A 13,966-nucleotide genomic window follows, 5' to 3' on the forward strand; every position below is an offset into this window, starting at 1 on the left:
CCAGAATTGGAGTATAGAAATTTGACTAGCAAGATAAAGCCCTCTCCACAGCCATGCCAGAATAAAGATAAGAACAAGAATTTCCAGCCCACCCGATCAAAAGCTTTTTTTGGCATCAAGCGCTATAGCCGCATAACCTTGTTTATCCGTTTTGTTTTTCACTATAAGATGAATGGCATCCAGTAAGAGTCTTGCATTTGAAGAGATGTTTCTCCCTTTTACATAGCAAACCTGATCTGCTTTAATTTAGGGAGGCAAGATTCAATTCTGTTAGCAAGTATCCTTGCAAATATCTTACATTCAACGTTTATTAAGGAAATGTGCCTATAGTTTTTAGGGAGGTCTGAGTCTTTTCGAGCCTTTGTAGGGGAGGACTGGTCCAAGACGACCCCCCCTCGCCTGCACTTTCTCCCCAGGTGAGGACTGTGGCTCTCTTGGGCGTCTCCTCATGCCACCCGGGCCCAGGTGGTGGAGGGCGCGCCCACTGGAGACATTGCCCGCACGTATTAATTGCCCGTACGTATCGAATGCCCACATCTATTGATCACAACACAAATTTAGTTAGGCCCAGAAACCATTCTCTGCCCAGTAAAAATGGTGTGAGCTCAGCGCGCTGTAGCGCGGCCCCCACCCTTGGAGAACATCTCTGTTGCCGCAGCACCCTGGTAGATCCGCTGCGAGCCCGTTCCCACGAACCAGAAGGACATGAGCCAGTGTAATGTACCAACATTGTAACAGTCACCTTCCGTAGTGTATCGTATCCTCGCTCCCAGCATGACCCGGCCAGCAGGCTTAGGCAAGATGAAATGAACAATAAAAATGGTCGTCACAGGCCCGACAATCTTCGTATATTCATGTTTAAACTACTTGCAAGGGATGCTTCCCTTTAATATAATCCCTTACAGTATATAAGCCTGTAAAATGTATAACTAAAAGAGATCATGCCCCCACGATGTATACAACAATGAACACACACCATTGCAGTTGAGTGCTAATAACAAAGAAGCACACCAAGAAACTATGTGTTACACGTATTGCTGAGATACTTACACCCCATGGGCTCACGCTATAACTAAAGCTAATGCTGCTAGGGTACACGAGAAAGCGGATGCAACTATACTATGAACTCATTACAGAATGCGCGAGAGTGCACGTATCATGTGTGAATGTTTGAGCCTCTCATATGCCGCCACCGTCACAAACGGCGGCGGATTGTTTTTTGTGTACCCCACTGATCTAACCACTACCTCATTTACCGCAAATGTATATGCATGTAACTGAAACACTGTAGCTGCTAGAGTGTAATGTACAAATATGATGCTCGATCTAGGTATAATCAAAACGCATCCAGCAAAGGTTAAAAGCATGTTTTGTCGTGAGTTTAAAATAAGTATTATAGAAAGTGTTCAAATATGTGCAATGTCTTTTACTTGTATTCAGCAACGCACGAGGGAGATACCTTTGTGAAATACTTGCAAGGCCATTCCCCCTCCCACCCTGTGAAGACTGCCAAAGGCATGAGAGCAGAGACCGCGCCGCGCTGCTTTACCTCCCCCAAACTAGCCTGGAGCTTCAAAGACTTGTAACCCCCACTGTAGCACCCAAGGCCACCACCCGCCACCTGCATTATTTACAGCACAGCAGTAAAGCTCTGCCTGAACGTACGCGCCCCCTCGTAAACCTCACAGCCCACCAGACCACCTTAGACTTATGGCCCTGTGCAATAAAGACGCCCAACACGTTGACAACACACAGCGGAACATCCATAACAACTTCTAACAAGGCAGAAAGACATATACCGCCCGTGCCGGGCCCTGAAGCTTAGCCCCTCGACCTATGGCCCCGGTCAACAGGACACTGGTAACCATGCCCTGACGTATTGCCTCCAGTCCCCTCACAAGGTGCATTCTTCCTGTGTTGCATTAACCTGTTGCATAACCTATTGTAAGATTTACTGAAGAAGATAGTACTAGAAATGTTTGAATGATTGCGGTGTGCATGGCATAGGGCTAATAAGTCAGGAAGAGGCATTCATCTCTGCCACTGGTCACGATGGCCCCACAACACCGCCTGGATGAACTCCGCCACCCGGCCAGGCCCAGCCCAACCCACGAGGGCGACCAGTGACGTCCTTCAGCCAAGACCAACCACGCCGCAGCAGCACCTATAGTTAGTCGTCGCCACCCAATCCCAATGAACTTGTGCCCCCTATAGTATGTAGGTTTTGATGACGTTTTTTGTAAATATATACGCCTGTCTTTGCTATTGTCAGACAGAGCGCTCTCGGAGTTTGCAGAGTTCTTTGCATGCCCAATTCTGATTGATAAACTCCCATTTACGCTCACCCGCACTCTGTCTTGGCCTTATTCCCATTTTGGGAGAGTCCTTCATTGTCTCTCATTGCGGGGAGGATCGTGCTGTTTGGGGACGCTTGCCTTCACCTTAGCAAAGAGAATTAAGGTGGCTTCAGCAAATGACCCAGGGAGAATGTTTGTTAGCGAAGTAGGTGAAGAGTGCTTTGAGTTTAGGGGATAGAATATTGGAAAAACCGATTAACTAACTCAGGAGATAGGCCATCAGGAAGGGGTGCCTTGCTTGTCTCGAGATCTTTAATTGCCCGAATGATTTCTTGAGTGGATATTTCATGCTTGAGGCTGCCGAGAGTTACCTGGGGATAGGAGTTTCTTAATGTTTTGGAAGAAAGAGCAGGTTGTCGGGAGTGATAGTGGTGTCTGGGGAGTAAAGGTTAGAGTTAAAGGTTTTGAAAACTTCTAGAATCTCAGAGTTAGTAACGGTAGTGCGCTCATTGTTTTTAATATGGGAGATGAAGGTTTTCTCTGTGCGATTTCAGATAAGAAGCAAGAGCTTTTCCTGCTTTATTAGAGGTTTGGTCTATTTTGGATTTGAATTTTAAGATGGTGTTAGATGCAAGTTCTGTACGTTTCTTATCGATTTGCATATGTAATGATAAAACATGATACATTTTTGACTGAGAGGGGGATTTGTAGTATATTTTCTCAGTTTCAGAAAGTTCCAGAAATAATTCACCCAATACCTTGTGTTCTTTCTTCTTTGTACTAACGTACAAAATGACATGTCCCCTCAGAGAGGTTTCAAAAGAGTCCCAGTTGTTACCTGTAGAAGTATCTTCATCTTTATTGTCAAGAAAGAACTGCTTCTGAAAACTGATGACTTAATAAATGAATCGTCTTGTAATAGCATATTATTGAAGCGCCATCTACTGGAGTGTTTGCAAATATTAAGAAAATAAAAAAGGTGGTAATAACGGGGCTGTGATCAATGTTAGCAATACGAGAATCAAGAATAGTGTGACAGTGACTTGGTAACAAAGATATAGGGCCTCATTACACGGATGGCGGTAAGGATTTACCGGTAAAATACCAGTACCGGTAAATCCTAACCGCCTTACTACGAGGTCCCTTTGCGGCTTGGCGGATTTAACGCCTGTTTTTTGCAGGCGTTAAATACCAACCCACAAAGGGACCCAGGGAGCTAATTACGGTACCGCAATTTGCGGTACCGTAATTAGCGCCTTCCCCATTCCCATTGAGCCCTATGGGGCAAAAATGGGAATGGGGAAGGGCAATGGGGGAATTACCGCCCCGACAACCTTGGAATGGGGCGGTAATTCCCCTTTCTGCCAAGGCGGTGCCAGTATTTTACCGGCATGAACCATGGCGCTAATAGCGCCATGGTTCTCCGCCATCCGTGTAATGAGGCCCATAATCTCGACGTGAGAAGGAATCATGGGGCAGTAAGTGTAACATGAAGTCAAGGTCTGTGGGGTGTGAGAGTCTCCAAGTATCAGCCAAACCAGTCTCTGAAATGCAGCGGATAAGTGAGTCGCGAGACTTGGAGCTACGGAAGATGCACCCGATAACCTGCCCATATTAAAGTCACCACAGACCACTAGGTTAGTGAGGTCAGATTGTGAGATGTTTTGTTTGACGGAGTCCCAGAAATTGGGATCTGGCACAGTGGGACCATATATACTCATAATAGATATAACATTAGCCCCAATCTGTAGCTTAGCCCACACCCACCTACCATTGTTGTCAGTATTTTGATTAATAATCTTGTAAGGGAGGTTCGTACTAATGAGTATGGCAATATTTTTCTTTGCTGGGGTAGGGCTGGCGATTACATCTTGGACCCAAAGAGATTTCAGTTTCATTGATTTGATCATGGACAGGTGGGTCACCTGGATAGAGGCAACACAGGGGCCAGAGCTTTTGAGATGTGAAAGAACTTTACATCGCTTAATTTGGTTGTTAACCCCTTTCACATTCCAGGACATACATTAAAACCACTCCATATTTGCCAGCATCGGTAGTAGATACGAACAATAAACGTTAGGTATTTCTCTTACTCAATTGCTATGTCTATCACAGAGTAATAATGCAAAGGATAAGCGTATAAATATCATGGCGTGTGCAGTGTGCCATTTAAGAATCAGCTCGACACATAAGGAAGGTGGGGAAACAAACGAGCCTAACATTTGTATGACATGACAGAAGAAGAGATGTAGAGAAAAAATGAAGGATGTGGGAAGTACTAACAAATGGGAGCTAAGATAGGTGGCAGGTTAATACAGAGAAATGAACGAAGTGAAATGGAGGGCTAGTTGACCCTTGCCGGACTTCCAAATGAGTCCTGCAGGATGAAGGGCCTCCGGACCACAACAACCACACCCGCAAACTAGATCAAGAGTAACTGAATATGAAGTAAATCCCCGCAGTGAAAAACATGAACAATACAATGAAGTATAATGGTCTGGGTGGAGAATCAGGCACTGGAAGTAGAGGGCATGTGTGGAGTAGAAACATACATGCAGTCGGCCTTGAGGGATTTTATAAAGGATTTGAGTTCCACAGGATGATCGAAGGCAGACGTTCTTCCATTATAGGTGACTTTGATGGAGCAGGGATTGAAAAGACCATATCTAATGTTGAGTTGGTTAAGGGCAGGAAGATAGGAGAGGAATTCCTTTAGCTGCTGAGCAGTTTTCTGAGCAACATCCTGAGAAATGTAAATCCTGTTGCCTTGCCAGATAAGATTGCTTTTTTTTCTTTAGCTTTGGGAATAAGCTGCAGCTGTGTATATTCCAGTAAATTTTTTTTTAAAAAAAAAAGGAGTACATGGCATGGGATAGTGTGCAGGAGCAGATTTTAGGGGCCCGATTCTATGCGCCCATTGAATATAGAGGATGATGTCCGGTGGAATGTGGAGAAGGGCCAAAAGCATTTTCTTCAGAAACAAGATAGCGTCTTTCCCTTCACATCCTTCAGGAAGGCCGGAGATACAGAGGTTATACCATCTTCCTCGATTTTCAAGTTCTTTGTGCTTCTGCAGTTCTTTGACGGTACTTTCGAGTGATATTACTCTTGGAGAGAGATCTTCCACCAGGCTTACTCTTTTTTCCACATTCTCCATTCTATTTTCAAATTCGCACCATCCGTCATAGAGTTGTTGCAGTTTTAAATTGGTAGTCTCAATAAAAGGCTTTAAAGACCTTATTTCCTGTAGAGATGGATGATGGAGGAGGAGTGTCACTTTTGGGCCTTTTCTGTGTGGCTGTGGATGAGTCTAACTGGGATTCATTGTGAGCATGTGCTAGCTTTTGCCCACCTTTTCCCGAAGCCATGATGTTTTATTTTTTAGTGTAGGCAGTTGTATTGTTCCAGAGATTATATGTTATTGGCCAAGAAAAGGACTGTGGTGGTGGTGTGAGCAATAGCGAAGGTGATATTTCAGTCAAGTTTACAGAAGTATGAAGCTGGGAGTATGACGAGCAGCCACAACCAAATGAGGAGATAGGAATATTAGAAGTACTCGCAGCAGTATAATGCAATTGTTGCAGACAGAAATTAGCCTTCTTTTGCGCTTTATTTGGTTCCTTTTCCACTTTATTTGGTGCTTATTGTTTTTTGCCCAGCAGATTGCGCTGGCGAGGGGCCCGACTCCGGAGACTTCCAGTGTTATCTGGCGAGGCCTGCTGAGTTTCTCCTCAGGTGTGTCGGCTCTGCGGATAGATGGCTGTCGATGCAGAGCTTTATATCAGAGTGTGGGCCAGCAATGCCAAGGACGTGGCACTGCACGACGCCCAAGAAGAAAGACAACCACCAGGTAAGAAATATTTCTGTAGATAGTGAATGAGACGCCGCTGGTGTATGGAAGAATTCTCAAATGTGCCAATTCCTCTCTAGGTTAGAGACCCAGCACCTTTGCTGGATTTTGAGGACTTTATTTTTTTTACCTGGAGACAGCAAGACCCTTTTTCCCCACTCATGTACTTTAGCACGGTTTTCTTTTGATTGTGGAGTCTGAAAAAACTCCATAGGCATCATATTTTACATTGTACCACACAGCACCTTCAGTGCAGTGGCACAGGGAAGTCTTTCAGATAGATTTCCCCAAATGTTTAAATAACTTCTCTTGGATAAACTACTGTTTCCAACAGCAGTGAAGTGAAATTGACTTTACTTACTAACTTTCTAAGCCCAGCACACACACTATCTTACAAGAGGGTGCTGGAGGGGTTACTTCGTATCCCTTTTGTCTAGTTTCTCATGTGACATTTGTATGTTACCCTTTCCTCAATTAATGGCTGGTGGCAGTGGTTTACTTTTAACTACTGTGGTGTGCTTTTAACGCGGGCTCCTTTCACAGCGGCAGTAAAGAACCCAAAGGTGTCATTTTTGTCACAATGGCCCGGTCTTTTTTCGCCATTTCTTTGTGGAAAGGTTCTTCTTGAGATTTACCCTGCGCGCCAAAACAGGTTTGGTCCCTTTGTTCATTTTGTCTTTGGCAGGATTCACGAGTGAAGCCCGCCTCTGGCTCCAGTATGTCTGGCTGGAGCAGGAAGCGAGGGAGGTGCCCGAAACTCTCTGTGCTTAATCTCCCTGTTACAGGAATGCACCCAAAGGTGATTGTCCAGCTGTCTGTCTGGCATGGACAGCCACCCTGCTGTTTGACTGGCAGCTAGGCTGGAATGAATGGGAAAAACCTGCATAAAAGGCGAGGCTTTTTGTCTTGGAATGCAGAGTCGACCACTGGACGAAGGAATCCCAAGAATAACATGGAAGAGACACCTGCTGCAACTCCTGGACCATTGGTTTGCCCGGGGAAGCCCTGCTGCTTTGCTGAAGCTCAGAATTCGCATCGACTAGAGAAGCCCTGCAAGGACGACTTCTCCCCTTGAGTTGGTGGGACCAAATCAACTCCAAAGTAAGCCACCTGGACATCCTCTTGAAGGGGGTTGTATTTCCACTGCAGTTTCTGCTGGAACCGAACAGCCAGGGAGAGGAACACCAGATTGCGAGTGTTGCTTTTAAGTTGGCCAAGAGCTCCAGGAAGATCCTCCGAACTCCCAGGAAGCAGGATTGACCGAGCCTGAGCCACCTCAGAGTGCTTGACCCCAGACGCAAGGAAAGCCCATCTTAACAGCCAAGAGTCCACAGTGGTGCTATTTGCTGGGACGCGAGGAGCTGAAACTGCGAAGTGCCACTGAATAGAAGGTGGTCCTTTTCTGTCGCCGACCGTCCCGTGGCAGTGCAGGAGTCCTACAGGCGTCCTCCCTCTTGTCCCCACGACTGAAGTCCAGGAACACAGGATCTGCAGAGCTGCACAGGAACAGAAGCCAGCTGGAACCATTTCTTCTAACCAAAGGAACCGTACAGTCTAAGAGAACGTGTCTCTTGTTGTGTAGCCTCACTTGTTCTCAGTGGAGACTTGTCTTGGTTGCTTCTGTAGAGTTGCTATCAGCTTCTTTACCTCACAAGCCTAATCAGCTTGTGGCCCTACTTTGATTTCTTCTATCCTACAAAGACTTCTAGACCACTGTGCAAGAATTTTACCTACCTGCAAGAATTGCTTCAGCTCACCTAGATTTGTGTCTAATTACCTTTGGTCTGTCCTGGCTCCCTGAATGAGACTTCTTCCCTCCGACTTTATGTTTGGTCTTCCTTCCAGGAAGAGGTTAACTTACTTTGCATTGTGGTTACCAAAAGTACTAAGCTGCTTCAGAATATTTGCAAAATCTCTTGTTTTATTCTAATAACCTTTTTCTTCAACATACCCCCCACCCCCTACCCCCCCCCCCCCCCAAGTATTACTCTAAATGCAGCAGTGATATATTAATGTCCACAGTGTCCTAGCTATTTAAGTCACCTGAGGGTGTAGGAATTGTCTGTGTGCCATCCCAAATGGTTATTCACCGATTTAGAGAAACTAAGAGTGTATTCTGGAGTGTATTTGTGGGTTACTATTATATTGCCCCTTCTGAAGAAGGCTTACTCAAACTGACTGTTAAATTAATAATTGTTTAATCAAGAAACCTTACGCGTAAGAGTTTATTTGAATACTTGTCACTGTGAATCTCTGTGCAACTCCCCTACTGCTCACATTGACCCCTCTTGAGAAAAGCCTGACTGCTCATCACGCTACCAACCTGTGTAGTACAGACTTATACCAAAGGTTGGGTTCCTATTGCCAGCAGGTCAGGGTTGTTGTAGTCCGCCCAAAGGATACTCCATACAATCTTGCCTAACAGCTGGCATTTAGGAAAGGGTGTTGCAGGCAGGAGGAGTGCAATCAGGCGTCCATCAGCCTCAGCGTCAAGCCACGCCCCCTATGAAGTACTTTTAATAGAAACAATAGCTATATTGCTGTGACTGCTATGTCTTTGTATCTTTTTGTAGTGCTATACATTTGTAGGCTGCATCTCAGTCTTAATCCCATCTTTGCATGCCTCATACACAAAATTACCACTATTCACTGCCAACCCACCACCCACACCATCCTACGCCAACATTATTAGCATTGGAGTAACAATGATGTCACTTCAATGAGAGAATTCTGGCTCAAAATAGATGTAGACAAGGCTGACATAGGATTCCGTCATGCAATGCGCTCAATCTGGCACCAAAGGCTACAATAAAATGTAAATGCTTTTGAAATTCAAAAACATAAATGTAATTATTAATGTTCGGATTGGGCAGTTTAATATTACATATCTGTTTACTGTGGTGTGAATATTTTGAAAGTGGCATTAATATTTTGAAAGCAAGTTCAAATCGGGTAGTTTGCCACTGGGATGCAATCGTAACAGTTGAGTAATGATGTTTGGTCTGTAGTGTCGCCAATGAGTTATCCTGTTACTGTTCAAGAAATTGGGATTTATAAGATGGCTTTTAGCCAATTGGTATCCACCAAAAAGTAATCTTTACACCTTTGGGATAATTCCGTATCGTGTTAAGATTCCCGTTTTCGAAAGATGCTGATGGTAAACCTTTGTTCAGTAATAGTGATGTTTATGTCTAGAAAATTGGGAGAGGTTGTACCAATGTCTAAACAGAATTAAATTGTAGGATGGATAGAGTCCATAATATGGACAAAACATTCTAATGGAGGTCCATCACCTGACCATATGCCTAGGACATCAACAATGTACCTTTCCAAAACAACAAATGTGGAGGTTTTGCCATTTGCTTTGATAATTTTGCCCTTGTGTGTCCATTATTCACATGGTCACCTTTCCATTTGGATTGTCCACAAAGTCTTCTCTATATATGTTCATAGAATTCTAAATTCACTGCCCCAAAGTTTTTACTATTTTTTTGCTCTCAGTCTTTTTCCTGTAACAAGATTTTTTTATTTTTGTCATTCAGTCTTTTTTCTCTCCATCTTTAAAGTAGTCTTTTTCCATATTTATTGAGCACACTATGGACACCATATAAAATGGAGTCTGGATGGGTATCCAGTAATTTTATCAGAAACAAAACAGAGTGGTACATAACAGAGTGGACAATAACACCATAAAGTTTAAAAGGGTAGTGGGGCAAGGGGTTAAAATGGGTCGGGATGGGGTTGAGGTGGCTTTAAAAGGGTGGAACAAAGTGGGGCTGGAGGACGAGGGGCACTGTTTTGTTTGCAATAAAATGACTAGATATCCATCCAAACTCCATTTTATATGGTGTCCATAGTGTGCTCAATAAATATGGAAAAACGCTATTTAAAAGTACACCATTTTAAAGTCCACCCACACCCCCCCCACCCAAACTAGGTTTTTTCTGTGTTTTGTCCACGAGGAAATGTACCACCAATTGTGATGTCCAGCATTTTCCACTTGCATGTGCAGTCAGATGGCTCTACCGGTCGCTCCATTGAGTAGCAAGATTAAGGGCGGCGATTCCTACCTTAGGGCAAGTATTTCAGCATGTTCTATTATTTGGCATTCATATAGCGCTCTATACATCATTGGTATGACCTCAAAGCCCTGGTAGGTTGAACGCCCTCAGGCACCATAGTCCAGGTCAGTTGAGAGTGTAAGGTGTCATAGGGTGCACCAGTTATGCGTGCAGCTAATGTAATTTCCTAATGGTAGCTGCATTCTAGCATTAGGTGTGGTGGTTTTGAGATCAGTTGAATGTGTGCAGTCTGGCGGGTGGATATCCAGACTGGGTTCTGGCTGCGTTAGGTCTGAAAGATGCTTATGTGAGCAGCTAGGCCGGTTTGTTATGGGGTATAACTGTGTTTTATTAGAATGATGAGGTTCGTATGCGAGCAGCTAGGCCGAATTGATCGAGCGGTGTAGCTGCACTCTGTGCGATGGTGTAGAGCAAAGTGGAAGCATACTGATATGCGGAGAGTAGTGTTTGGGAGGAGTTCTGATCTAAGGGGTTCGATATTTCGGGCGTGGGTCGCTTGTAGCCAATTAATAGGCATATTCGGTGGCATGCCGATTCTTGTTCGTTAACTTTTTTCAGGTTACTCAGACATTTTTTGTTATGTTTAAGGTTCATTGCTTCTTAAAATGGTCATTTAGATGACCAAAACATGGTGTGCATTATCGGAATGCCCTTGAACAAGAATTGCATAATTTATGGATCTAAAAAATGCATAGACTTGAATTTTCAAAAGCATTTTAATTGTATTGAAACCTTTTGTTCCAGATGGAGTGTATCCTAGGTTAGACCTTGCAATTATTGGCCTTTTCTATACGTTGCTAGGACACCATTAGATGGCAGCACCTTCACATAATTACTCAAAGTAATTCCCAGATTAAAGTGCGTGTGCCACTGGATACCGAATTGATGTAGCCACGAGTGTGGTGGAATGCACTATGTAAGTGGTCATTATTATTCTATAAATTGCAACAAGGCAGTGTGTTGTCATGCACGAGTCTCTAGTGCACACCTAAAAGAATCACTTCATGACAACGATTTTATCAGATAAGGCAACTAAGGCACAACGATGTTAAGTAGCTTCACTAATATAGAGATTCTTTGGTTAAGTAGATAAGATGGGATGGTTTCCTGGTTCTCCAATTTGTAGTTCAGGCAGTGGACTATGTGGGACTTGAGGTGGTGCGTTAAAGTGGCAGTACTAGAATTCACACCACTTGCCACCATACTACACGTTTAGGGGTACAATTGAGGTATTACCCTCCAAGACTCAGCTGGAGGTATTTTGTCCACATTACCTTAAAAACTGGAGGGACTACTGCACGTGACATTACTACCTGTGGTAAGTTCCTAATGGAGTGCGATGGAACTCCATGAAAGGGGATTAACACCATGTTCTCACCACTCGTAATCAGGTGCATTTACAGCCGATACGTGTGGCAGTAATAGTACGGAGGCATTTTGATACACTGACCTAATATCTCCTCCCATCTCTAGCTTTACATCATTGCTCAACGCTTCCTGCATAGTAGTCTTCGGAAGGCTATAGTGGTTCGACGTGTTCAATAAAGCGGACTTGCCAAGCACAGTACCAAACCACATGGTACATCACTGACAACACAAGAAAATATGATACCCACAGAAAGAGCAAAAGGGCAGAAGAGAGAAATTGTATCTGTAAAATGATTACAAGGCAATCCAGCAAAGTAGCTAGATTGAAATATTTGTCTCCACACAACAATGCAATTAATGGAAACAACTGTACGTATCAAGGTCAGTGACCTGCACCGATTTACCATGAGTAACCATTTTTGAAGTTGATAGGCTTTGTTCAAAAACCCATTCTTCTTAATATCATTAAGCCACTGATTAGTGTACTGTGCTCAGACAAATGCAACAGCATATCAGATGTCTGCAAACTGCCGCTCTCCAGCTAGGTGGGACTACAAAACCCCATTAGCCCATAGCTTTGATTATGCAGTCTTGGGCTTTTGAGAATTGTAGTTCAGAACATCTGGAGAGCCAAATGTTGAAGACCCCAGCACATACCTTAACAAGCAAGACTATAATGGCAACATAGCTTAGTAGGTTGAGAGCCTTCTGCAAAGGGAGTGTGTGTGGGGCCTTGGGGTGTGTGTGCACTCTACATCACAGATACAAATTACGATATGAAGAAGGACATGGTGCTTAATCCTTCCAATGTCAATAAAACAATTATCATATCAAGTAATTTTAGCACCTTTTAGTGACCTGCAGAGAGAAATAAAAACCGTGGGTCTGGTCTGTTCATGCCATGCATAAATGCTGCCACTATATTCCTGCGAAAGACTTCTTTACATAACTGCCATCGACTAGATCCAATCTAATTTGTTCATAGGGAACTAAGGACAACCCCAATTGTACTGAGTTACAAGCCACTGCCAATGGCCTCTCATTGCCAGAAACTTTAGGAATCCAATTATGACATTTTCCAATAGCGATGTGGAGGAAGTTGTAGATGTGCATAATAGTCTACATGAAAGTACTTTCTGAGTAAAGACATTTTGAAGGCTGGTAATGTTGATAAATTAGGGTAAATTAAGGAATTAAGTTATATGACACATGGGGCCATTCATTTCTGAAAAGCATGCAGAACCAGAGCTACTGCATTGTAGGAATGAAGATTCGAGATTTTCTGCTGGTCTTTACTGTTCAACTCATGCCATTTTGCTCTTACACAACAGTGAAGATTAATTAACGAGTTCTAAATTGCTTAGATTGCATTCCAAACCTAGGTGGCCCCATGACACACCGGACACCACCTCCATCGAGCCCTGGCTGTTCAGTCCAACAGCAGTTTGTATTCTCAGATAATTTCCTCATTATATATGTCGATTTTGGAGCAGATATACATTTCCATTAACCATGTCCGTGCCTTGTTGGTTTGTACGGATATACCTGTACAGTACCCATTTTTCTCTCCAGACCTTTAGGTAGCACACCACAAAAGACAAAATCTGGCCTGGATGGGCTGCTCACATGCAACATTGGACAGCTTGGGTTGTCTGTAGTATTTGCAGCAGTTTGATTTATTTGATATGTAGGTCAGTATACGCAACAAACTGAAGTAACTTGAGATCTGCTGTAGAGATCCAAGTATCCTTCTCGTCAGGTCTCCGAGTAGTCAGATCCAGTGTATGATAAGCATTATAGTGCCAATCTCATGCAGATACTTACCACCACTGCGACAAAAGGCTCCTGGAACTGTTGGTTCAGCATTTGTGTACTAACATCAATCCCTGAAAGCCAGCAGCCGTAACCAGGGTGGCTATGGTACCAGCCAATTGCGTTCTCAAGCCGCCCGACCTGCATGAGAAAAATAAACCGGACCAAGTTTAATAAGCAAATGCTTCCACCTCCTGGACACTTAACGAACTGCAATCGCATTCAGCACAAATCATTTTTAAAACAATTGGATTATCTGTTTAATACTGGGTTGCAATATTTAAGGGGGGGGGGAATAGGTTCAGAACCAGGAAAACTGGCTTCCGAGTGTTGTTTTGCATGTGGGAGTTGGTGCAAGAGGCCCTGTGTGTTGTAACCGTATGGGTAAGATTCAGTGCCTCAGGTGTGTGCTAGTGTTTATGTTGGTGTTAGGGAGTTGTGTGATGTTGGGTGGGTTGTGGTTTTGTCCACTGGTTGGCGTGCATAAGGGATCCAGAGGCGCGGGTGGCCGTAGCTGTAAGACAATCTGGGGTCTTGTTGTGTACTTGCATTGTTGA

General features: G+C 43.9%; 1 protein-coding gene across 2 annotated transcripts in view; it reads right to left on the bottom strand.

The window, feature by feature from the left end:
• COPS5 (COP9 signalosome subunit 5) overlaps positions 1-13,966 on the bottom strand; it is a 404,773-nt gene that overhangs the window by 251,769 nt on the left and 139,038 nt on the right. For both annotated transcript variants that reach the window (XM_069621144.1, XM_069621143.1), the window contains one exon: positions 13,422-13,550. In XM_069621144.1, the coding sequence (XP_069477245.1) occupies positions 13,422-13,550 (129 nt within the window). The remainder of the gene's footprint in view (positions 1-13,421; positions 13,551-13,966) is intronic.

Source organism: Ambystoma mexicanum, chromosome 5q (genome assembly GCF_040938575.1).
Source record: "Ambystoma mexicanum isolate Mex_15411 chromosome 5q, UKY_AmexF1_1, whole genome shotgun sequence".
Lineage (NCBI taxonomy): Eukaryota > Metazoa > Chordata > Amphibia > Caudata > Ambystomatidae > Ambystoma > Ambystoma mexicanum.